The 11,443-nt window shown below is 34.3% G+C and overlaps 2 protein-coding genes across 2 annotated transcripts; both read right to left on the reverse strand.

The window, feature by feature from the left end:
- Positions 1-3,719: 3,719 nt before the first annotated feature.
- LOC121213590 (uncharacterized) lies at positions 3,720-4,130 on the reverse strand. Its single transcript, XM_041086384.1, has one exon. It carries the CDS (start codon positions 4,128-4,130, stop codon positions 3,720-3,722), a length of 411 nt encoding a protein of 136 aa, XP_040942318.1.
- Positions 4,131-9,596: 5,466 nt separating this feature from the next.
- LOC121213591 (uncharacterized) lies at positions 9,597-10,727 on the reverse strand. Its single transcript, XM_041086385.1, has 2 exons — positions 10,534-10,727; positions 9,597-9,804 (listed from the first exon to the last, which is right to left on the reverse strand). The coding sequence occupies exons 1-2, from the start codon at positions 10,725-10,727 to the stop codon at positions 9,597-9,599; spliced, it is 402 nt and encodes a 133-aa protein (XP_040942319.1).
- Positions 10,728-11,443: the final 716 nt, after the last annotated feature.

The following is an 11,443-nucleotide window of genomic DNA, read 5'->3' on the forward strand; positions in this document are numbered from 1 at the left end:
AACTCATACGATGAGAAAATTGATTTTTTATGAATAAAGGGCAGAACCTTCAAGCAGTGAAACATGGGAGAATTTAATGAATAAAATATACTAATTAGCTGAACCAAAATTTTTGAAAATTTTATGGTAAGATAATATATGAGTCTATTTTCAGGGAAAATTTACGGATCTAAATTTTGAGTTTTGTAACTCGAGTTATAGTTAAATTAGTGACTGCTGCTCAGGTGCACAACATTATGGTGAACAGTGAAATAAATTTTAAAAGCTAAATTTTTATGCCCCGAACTGATAAGTTAACTCAAGTAACACCCCATGCTCAACTCCGGCAACGGTCTCGGGTAAGGGGTGTTACACTAGTAGAAACACAAGGGTGACTCGTCCACTCCTCTCCTACACTAAGTAGGATTTTTTTTTCTATTTAAAATAAACCTCTACAACTTTACAAGGGTTTTACCTTCTCTTCCTATAAATAGATGGCACCGACTGAGCTATTAACACAACTTTTGAGAGATTATTATTCTGCTGTAAAACAGAGAGAGTTTATTATCAACTTTTAAATATATTTTTCCAGAATAACAATTTTACCGACTTCTATTAAAGAGGAGAGAATTTTTGTTTTCACCCAAAAGGAGAGAAGTTTTTCCGGTTCTATGTTTCAATTCAATTGGTTCGAGCCCACACTTGAAGGAATTCGTGGTACAATAATAGCAGAGAAGATCGTTTGGTTGAAAGACAAAAAAACATCAAGGATCCGCTTATTTGAAAACATAGGAATGAAGTCAGTTAAGGTTTATTGCTATAAATATCACAAACCGGGTTGATTTTCAAAATTTTAATTTTTTGTTGTGCAAGAAAATCGTTTTCAAACCGATTTTTTTCCAACAATTGGTATCAAGAGCCAGTTTTTGCTCTATTTATGGTGTCAACCGAGATCATATCTCTCTCATCATCTTGTTTGATTAATATTTGATAAGATGTGACATTCTTGTATTTTTTTATAGGAAACGACCTAGAGGTGAAAACTCAATTAAAAAGAATCGCAAATTACAATATCATGGATATCCCTTGGATAATCCATTCCAAAAAACATATTGGAATTATTTGAGAGTGATAATTTACAAATAAAATCCGCTACTTTATTGCAGCTCCTGTTGACCCACTTAACTTCCACTTTTGTGAACAACTCCATTGTTTTATGAATCTCTTTGGTTCAGTGACTGATAACTGTAATGTCTAATTTACGCTTTTTGATCCTGTTAACAATACTAGCGCAATCTTTTTTCAAAAATGGCATTTTCAACAGTAAAAGAATGAGCAATATTGATACCCTCCTCAAACGCATATAGCTCCGCCCATTCTGTCGTCATGAACTCGTACTTAAAGCCACCACTACAGTATCATCACAGTCATGGATTATCACTCCAAAACCCATTTTGTTGTTTAAGGCAGTATCATTCACATTAATTTTCATGAAACCATTCCGTGACTTTTTCCTTTTTTGAACGGTAGGGGTCATAGGAATAATCGGTTTATTCACAATATTATGAATCTTAAAATCATGATTGAGTGTTCTTGCCCTCTCCCATTTGATTCGAGCTTCATCTTCCTTTCCACGAAAGACAAAATTGTTGCGATTGTTCCAGCTAGTCTAGAGTGTCGTTAGTAAATCTTCAAAAGCTTTTCTGTCTAGAGTGTGAATAATAATTTCTACACTTGCACCACACCTTGAACATTCTCATCTAAAATTATGTCGAACGGAGGAGATTTTGTCATTTTTGGGTAGTAACTCATGACCTAATCTCCATGGAAAAACATGTATTTTAGGAAGAATTTTGAGCTTCCAAATTGTCTTCTAGAAAAGCCTATGCGAGCCAAAACTAGTTTGCTTGAGAAGGAGCCACGAATAAGCTGGCTTTGTAGTATAGTAACCATGGGTGTTATGAAACCATATCATTTTGTCTTTCATACCATTAAAAATAATAGGTAAATTACAAATTTGATCCCCCACAAAATCGCCATAGAGCTCACGTACCCTCTCATTATTCCAATTAGGAGAGTTGTTTAACCACAGATCACAGACCATTTTTTTAGGGATTGTAGAACCATATTAGCAAAGGGAATCTCCATTCATCCCTTTGATACCCCAATTATCCAAAAAAAATTTAATGTTTTTTCCATCCCCTACCTGCCAGTCGAAACCATTTTCAAGAGCATTTGCTGTCGTAAGAATACTAGACCATGTATAGGAGGGTTTGTCTACTTTTTTTAGGGTGGAAGAGATTTCCATTTGGGAAGTATTTTGAGCTAAGTACCCAAAAATAGAGGGCGTCTTTAAATGTAAGGAGCCTCCAAACTTGTCTACCAAGGAGTGCCAAGTTAAAAAGTCTTAGGTCTCTAAAACCAATCCCTCCCATGCCTTTTGGGAAACAAACTTTGTCCTATGCAAGCATATTGCCTATCCTCAAGTGATGTAACTTTGAAAGCATATCCTCCATAGTGCCCCTAAGAGCATGAAAAATAGTAAGTCGGTAGTGATTGTAAATTTGATTTAATGAAAACTTCTTTACCGCCGTAGGACAGTAACCACTTCGACCAACTATTGATTCTACAAGAAAAATGATTAAGGATATTATGCAAAACCATTGTTTTCTTTTTCCCCGCGAGAAGAGGTAAGCCAAGATAATTCTCCAAATTTTCAACAACTCTCATACTTAACATATCGCCATAAAGTGTCTTTGGTCCCTGGAAGTGTTAGGGCTAAAAAACACCATGGATTTATCGAGATTAATGTGTTGACTCGACGCTTTCAAAAACTCTCTTAGAATCTTCATAGTAGCTTCAACCTCCTTAGTTTTATTTCTAATAAAAAGAAGGGCATCATTGGCAAAGAAAAATGATTTATTTAAGGGCCATTTTGACTAGCCCGAATTTCGCGGATATGACCAACATCTTGAGCATTAATGAGAATTCTTGAGAAAGCCTTCATGCAAAATAAGAAAAGATAAGAGGAGAAGGGATCCACATGACGAAGGCCCCGTTTGGGAATAATAACCTTCGAAAGTGCCATTCGACGTGATCATAAGCCTTACTCAAATCAAGTTTGATGACAAAACCTTTGTTCGACCCATTTTTGAACTCTGTAAATAGTGCATCAATTAATGTGCAATAAGGATGTTATTGTGAATTATACGACCCGGAACAAAAGCACTTTGATTCTACCTGATAGAAATAGGGAGAGCAACCTTTAATCTATTAGCTAAAACCTTTGAAATAATTTTGAAGATCACCCTGCATAAACTAATAGGCAGAAAGTTAATCATATCTTTTGGATTCTTGAACTTGGGGATGAGGACAACCATCATATCATTAATACCCGAAATATCCCTATTACCGTAAAAAATGGAAGGAGGACGTTTTTACCCACCACTTCTCAGTTTTCTTTAAAAAATACACCAAAAAGACCATCAAGGCCTAGGGCTTTAGGAGGATCCATTTGATTGAAAGCGTCAAGAATTTTATCATCCATGACTTTCCTTTCCAACATGTTTTTAATACCTGGTGTGATACTCCTTTAAATGTAGTTCAAAAAATTATCATCATGTTAGAAGCATCTATTTTAAAGAGATGGTGAAAATAATTCCAAGCAACCCTACAAATGTTATTCGTATCACTCACCCAATTGCCATTCGAATCCATCAAACCCTTTATTTTATTTTTCTTTAACCTACTAGTAGCCCGAACATGGAAAAATAAGTATTCCTATCACCCTCTTTAAGCCATTGAATGTGCGATCTTTGCTCCCAATAACTTTCCTCTTCAGGATAAAGACGCCTCAACTCGGTATGAGAATCTTTCAACATGTCGACTTTAAAATCCAAATAAGGCCCATTAATAAGTCTCTTGCTCTGATCAACCAATCGACAAATATGACTTTTCATTCTTCTGTATCGACGATATTGCCAAGGGCCAAGCACTCTACGCACCCTCTCAATACTCTCAATGATATTAGTCTCATTATTGTCCCAGGCATGCTTAATAAGATCCTTGGCTTCTTTCTCTTTTGCCCAGCAAGCATTAAATTTAAAAAGTAGCCTCGAGTCTTTTAATTCCTCTCTAGATTTACGTCCCATAGTATCCAACAAAATGACATCGTGGTTAGAGTTTGCTTGTCTCACCACGTTTGTCGCAATGAAAGGGAGGTTTTCTATAACATTAGTAAAAATTAAGAATCTTTCCAGTCTCTCTTTTATCATTCTTTTACCTTCACAATTATTGTGATATATATGTATGAGATGATCCACAGTTGATCTATCAAATATAAGAAGGGTGATAATGAGAAAATACATGTGTTGTATTATTCCATTCACTTTTTTAGGTTATTCGATTACTGTAAGAAGTACAGTAATGAAAAGGTGCATGTCAAGGATTGGATCTGGCAAGGAAAGGCTTAATTTTTAAGTGGTCAAATAAGAATCACCTCCCTTTCCTGGGAAACTACCTACTGCACAGTTCACACTCACTTCTTCAGTTTTCCCTTAAAATAAAAATTATGGAGAATCAAAATTATTTGGCTGACTCTTGTGAATAACTGAATGTGAATATTATAAAATTGTTATAGCATACCACCTGAGATAAGCATGTCATATAGCCTAGGAAAGAATGTCACACGTACTTATCATGCATATATTGATCATATATGGTTGAAACCGGAAATGAAAAACCTTACATGCATTTTTTTAAAATATTAAGTAAGACAAGGTCCCTAAACAAGCCTACGGTCTCCATCAATGGTCTCTTGTGATGGCATGAAATGGACCATTCCCAAGGTAGACGTTTCCATGTGGATTTCACTGAGGAGACTTCCAGAAAGTAAGCAAAATTTTCTTATGATCATATGATAGTTATACCGGCCCCTTTGGTAGGTAATGTCATGCGATACATTAAGAAATTTTATCTTCAAAAGAGGACAACTAGTCAAAGCATGCTACTCCATGAGATTCTCCCACAATGACTCATTTGTGAACCATGGTGCGATCGATGTTGATTTGATAGTTATACACTCAAGATCTTTTAGTTAAGTAACTCCCTATAAAGCTCCACTTAAGTTAGAATGATGGTCAAACGTTACACTATTATTAGTACGTGTGAATGCCTAAAGGAGTTAGGTTCATGTACTAATTCAATGGAAATTCATGATCTTACTAGTTGATCATGATCACCCCATGGTGGCTTGATTCAATAGGTGAGGGAATTATCATTATAATGGCTTACTAATGTTTTCAAGTTTTAATGTAAGACGCACGCATCATCTTAATGCATACTATAATGTTGCAAACCATTTTAAAAAAAATTAATACAAAAATATTAATATATGAATGTTTTATTTTTAGTTTGATAATGACACCAACTTCTTTATTGAACATACTCACTGAAAAAAAAATTGAAAAAAAATAACTATAGGGAATGGAAAACGAACATGATAATTATCCTAAGCTATGAGAAACTTAAAATAGTTCTTGATAATAAGTGCCCATTGACCACTCAAGCTGATCCTAGAAAATGCTGGGAAGAGTCTGATGAGATAGCTTGTTGCTATATGCTATCAAGCCTGACCAGTACTCTGTATACGCAAGTAAAGAGCTGTAAGATTGCTAAAGCGATTCTAGATAAGCTAGAAGACATGTTCGGAAGCCAAGTTACCTTCGCTCGATAGTCTGTCATAGCTAGCTTGATGAATGCCCAACAAAAGCATGACACTTCGGTCAAAGACCATATGATTACTCATATGGGTTACTTTACCGAGACTATGGACAATGAGGTCAATCTGGACCAAAAAACACAAATTGAGATGGTGTACAATAGTTTGCCAAAGAATTTTGCTTGTCTGTGGGCCGTATATAACCTTGGCAAACCCTGACACTTACACAACTCAAGGAGCTACAATCCTATGAGTTGATGTTGAACAACGGTTAGTCGATCCAAAAAGCATAAACAAAAGTAGCCGTCACTAAGAAAGGCAATGCTCAGATCTCTGGGACACAACAAGTGGAAAGGAAGAGAAATAGAAAGTCTACAGACTTATCTAAGTTTAAATGTTTCTTCTGCAACAAGAAAGGGCATTTCAAGTTAAACTATAAAGAATGGAAGGAATACTTAGCTACGAATGGAAAATGTATGGAACTCTTGATGATAGAAGCTTTTTTAGCAGAAGATTCAATAAACCACTGGGTTGTTGATTCAGAAGTCACTAATCATGTTTGTGTTTCTCTACAGAGGTTCAAGGAGACGAAAGATCTTAAATATAAGAGTTTATCGTTGCGCACTGGGAAGAGAAAAATGTGGTATTTGAAACAGTGGGAGATGTACATATTTATTTTGATAATTTTAGGAAGATTACTTTAAAAGACATTTTTTATGTACCAAATTGCAAAAGAAACTTAATTTTTGCTCCATATTTATATGAATACGACTTAATTGTGACTTTTAATAATGAAATTTCAATTTTTAGAAATCCCAATCTTATCTGTAATGGATGAAGTCAAATAATCTATATTTTATCAAACCAAATATGTACGCACTGCTTGAGACTGAAATATCGAATAAAAGACTTAAAATTTTTCACTCTATTGAGACATACATTTGGCATTTTAGATTTGGTCATATTAACCGAGAAATAATCACTAGAATTGTGAAATACTACATCTTAAGTTTACTTAAAGAAGTTGATCTTCCACAATGTGAATCTTGCTTGGCAGGTAAGATGACTAAGCGATCTTTTAGGACAAGGTTTGTTTCTTCGTATTTCCTTAGTACCTTAGTCAGATTTTCTAAGCAATCATCATAAGTATCTCTGAAAACTGAGAAGTCATCCATAACACTTCAAAAAACTTTCCAACCATATTAGTAAAAATAGTCAACATACATATTTGAAAAGTAACAAGTGCATTGCACAGACCAAAAGGTATTCTCTTAAAAGCAAACTTACCGGATGGACAAGTGAATATCATTTTGTGTTGATTCTACGAGGCTACTGTGATCTAATTTTAACCTAAGTATTCATTTAAGAAACAATATTAGTCTTGCCCTACAAGTTTGTCTAGCATCTAGTTGCTTTGTTTAGCTTTTTCAAATCCATATTGATTCTCCATTTCGTAATCGTTCAGGCTAGTATCAACTCATTGTTCTCATTCTCCACGACCACAATGCCTCCTCTCTTCGGCACAAACTAGATTTGACTTACCCATAAATTGTCTAAAGATGGGGTGAATAATTCCCACACCTAACCACTTGATAATTTCTTTCTTGACCACCTGTTTCATAATTGGCTTCAACCTTCTTTGTCCATCAATTGTTCCTTTTCTTCCCATCTTCTAGTATATGATATTATGCATACAAAAAGATGGAATAATACCTCGGATATCCAATATGGTCCACCCGATCACCTTTTTAAATTTCATCAGCACGTGAATCAATTTTTTCTCTTAACTATCGTTTAGCTCAATTGAAATTATAGCAGGCAGAGTAGAAGAGTTACCGAAGTAAACATATTTAAATGAGACAAAAGTACCTTTAGATCCAATTTAGATGGCTCTTCAATTGATGTATTTAGTTGAACATGCGCACCTAATGCCAACTCTGAAGAATGAAATCAGGATTGTGGAACAAGTCCCTTCGAATTGGCTTCTAGTAAAGCTAAGTATTCCTCCCCTTTTTCATCACTTAATGGATTGGACATTAAGACTCGCTCAATGGGCCCTTTATAGAATTGAGTTCCCATTCTATAACCAAGGATTCTAACTCTGACCTTATAGAAATTTTTCAACTGCAACGAAAACCTCATAGCTTTAAATACATTAAAAGTTCCCTGATCATCTTGCACTCGCATGGTGAGGTCACCCTTCTACACATCGACAAAGGTCTTATCGACTGCCAAGAAAAGCGTTCCCAGGATGATTGATAGCTATTTATCTACTTCAAAATGTAGGATAATAAAGTTAGTAGGAAAAATAAATTTATCTACACGTAGCAATACATATTTTGATTTTTCCTTCTAGATGTGCTAAAGATCTGTTTGTCAGGATACGTGATAGAGTTTGAATCTCATACGAACATAACACGGTGAAAAATAAAATTGATATCCCATAAACAACCAAGGATCTCATGCAATACGTACAAATCAAAAAGGGAATAACAAAAATTATCTTATTTCGTTAAACTTCCAGATAGTAACGCTTGATAAGGAATATGTCAAATCCTTTTGATTTTGAATTTTAATTATTATTTATCTAAAACTTTGTTAAGTAATTATAAAATTCTATTTCCTTATTTGATAAAGAATATATCAAATCACCTTTTTATCTCTTTTATTATTATTTCTGAATTGAATAGGAAATAGTAACCAATTTGTTATTTGTTATAATTTTGACTACGAATTTAAATTTCCAAAAATTAAATTCGAATCAATATAATAACTGATTATTACTCGTAACTGAAAATAATCTTATCATTTTAAATTACTTAAAGAGAGCGATGAACTTAACCATTCTTGTTCATTCTTAATGTGCGACCCTATAGGTTCAATTAACGTTGGCAGTAGGCCCAAATCATATTTCGTCCTACAAGTCATAAGTGGCCTCTAGCAAGACATTATGACTATCCAAGTTAAATGAAAGCTCATGATCCGAGACAACCTAAATACAACTCATGACACAGTCCTTTTGTCTCATGGTATCCAGATAGAGTATAAGGCATGGATAAAGTCAACCTTATATCATTGTATCTTTAATTTCTCGATACGCAATTAGACTGACAAAAAAAATGACATTGATCTCCATCAATTCATTCGAGCATGGCCATGCCTTTTTCAATCTCAATTTTCGAGGGGCCCAGAGATATCTCTCTTATAATAAGTGGGACAAATTCCATCTTAATCACTCATATCTCACTACATGATTCTAATTATGTTTAAGCATAACTTTTATAGTTTTCTAGTTAAAGAAAACGTTTGATTAAGTCAAAACATAAAATTCCTAATGTTGAGAACTATAGTGATTTCAGGTTTAAGGATTTAATGACACAACTGTTTAGAGATTTAATTTATGAATTTGATCAATGTATTAATCTAAAAATGGGTTGGTCCAATATTCATTCTCAACAAATACATATGAATATGATTTATTTCTCAAACACATATTCATGACATAAATACCTATCATATTCCATACTAATCTTAACTCAACTTAATTCATTGTTGTTCCCACAACAACGACAGATTAGGGACATTTAGAATAACATTATTCAAGGATATTTTTAGACATTAAACATGTAAATTAAAATAATAATAAATTCATTTAATCAAAATAAAGCGTCTATACAATAGGCCTAGAGCACTATTACTAACAACCTCCCACTTGCACTAGGTCTAATTATTAATGTATCTCATACCTATGAACCTAGCATGACGATCATGCTTTGCTTGTGGCAAAGACTTAGTCAAATGATCAACAACATTTCCATCTGTTGGAACTTTGCATACCTTAACATCACCTCTCTTAATGTTCTCGAATCAGATGATAACACATTAGAATGTGTTTGGATCACTGATATGATCTAGGTTCCTTAGCTTGTGCAATAGCACCATAATTGTCACAATAAACATCAACATGATTTGTGATGCTAGGAACCACTCCAAGGTCACTAATGAACTTCTTGATCCAAACTGCTTCCTTTGCTGTATCAGATGCTGATATGTATCCAGCTTGAGTTGTAGAATCAACAATAGTTCTTTGCTTTGAACTTTTCCAACTAATAACACCACCATTTAAACAAAACACAGATCCTGACTGTGATCAGAAATCATCTTTGTCGGTTTGAAAGTTTACATTTGTGTAACCGCTTACAACTAGATAATTTTCCAAACCGCCATACACCAAGAACATATCTTTAGATCTTTTTAAGTACTTAAGTATGTTTTCTATAGTTATCCAGTGACTCTTACTATGATCTGATTGGTATCTACTCGTTATGCTTAAAGCATAAGAGACATCTAGTCTAGTGCATAACATGGCATATATGATAGATCCTATTGTTGAAGCATAAGGAATTTTACTCATGTGGTCTTGCTAATCTTTTGTGTTAGGACACTGAGTCTTGCTTAGATTAATACCATGAGACATAGGCAAGAATCCTCTCTTAGAGTCTTGCATACTGAACATTTTCAGTACTTTGTCTATGTAAGCACTTAGACTTAGACCAATCAACCTTTTAAACCTATTTCTATGGATTTTTATCCCAAGGATGTAGGCTGCTTTGCTTAAGTCTTTCATTGAGAAACACTTCCCTAACCAAGACTTGATATTCACCAAGGTAGAAATGTCATTCCCAATGAGTAAAATGGCATCGACATATAAAATCGAAAATGCAACTGCGCTGCCACTAATTTTCTCGTAAACAAAAGGTTCATCTTTATTTTTAATAAATCCAAGCTCTTTGACAGATTCATCAAAACGAAGATTCCAACTTCGTGAAGCCTACTTCGAACCATAAATGGATCTTTGAAGCTTGCATGCTTTACCAGAATTCTTTGGTTGTACAAAACCCTCGAGTTGTGTCATGTACACATCCTCAAGTAAGTTTCCATTGAGAAACACATTTTTGACATCCATTTGCCAAATCTCATAGTAATTATATGCAGCAATGGCAATGAGGATTCTAATGGACTTAGGCATGGCTAAGGGTGAAAAAGTTTCATCTTAGTCTATACCATGAGTTTTTTTGAAACCTTTTGCAACTAACATTGCTTTGTAAGCATGCACTTTCTCATCCATGTCAATTTTCTTCTTGAAAACCTATTTGCACCCAAGGGTCTTTGTACCTTCAAGTAGATAGATCAAGGTCCAAACCTGATTATTATACATGTATTGCATTTCAAACTTCATGGTCTCCAACCATTTCTTAAAGTCCAGATCTGACATAGCCTCTTGATAGGTAGTAAGTTCATCTTGATCCACTAAAATTACGACATGGTTATCAATTACAAGAAATCCTAACACACCTCCTTCATCGAATTAGGGTCACAGGCATTACTAACCAATCAGAATATTTAGTTACTACATAAGCAAAGGTGTAAACTGACTATTAACATCATATTATACAGGGAGCAATACACGCTAATTTATTCTTTCCATATAATTATCTTGAACAACTGAATGATGAGATATGCTATACAATGCTAAACTTGGTCTTCCACTGTCTACACTCTTATCACTATTTATTCTTTCTTGAAAGCTAGAAGTTGGATACATAACAAGACTATTCCAATTATTAGCATCAAAGTAATGAACTATACTCCGACTACTACCTTCAATGATATTAGTAGAATGACTTACTTCACCTAATTTAAGTTTTCTATTTCATTCAAAATCAGAGTAAAAATACTCTTACA

The sequence above is a fragment of the Gossypium hirsutum genome, chromosome D01, assembly GCF_007990345.1.
Source record: "Gossypium hirsutum isolate 1008001.06 chromosome D01, Gossypium_hirsutum_v2.1, whole genome shotgun sequence".
In the NCBI taxonomy this organism is placed as follows: Eukaryota; Viridiplantae; Streptophyta; class Magnoliopsida; order Malvales; family Malvaceae; genus Gossypium; species Gossypium hirsutum.

Coding starts and splice junctions, on each gene's coding strand:
- LOC121213590 (XM_041086384.1), bottom strand. CDS start 4,130: ATGGGACGTAAATCTAGAGAGGAATTAAAAGACTCGAGGCTACTTTTT.
- LOC121213591 (XM_041086385.1), bottom strand. CDS start 10,727: ATGCCTAAGTCCATTAGAATCCTCATTGCCATTGCTGCATATAATTAC. Junction 9,805..10,533: donor AGATCCATTTATGGTTCGAA/GTAGGCTTCACG, acceptor TGGTGTTATTAG/TTGGAAAAGTTCAAAGCAAA.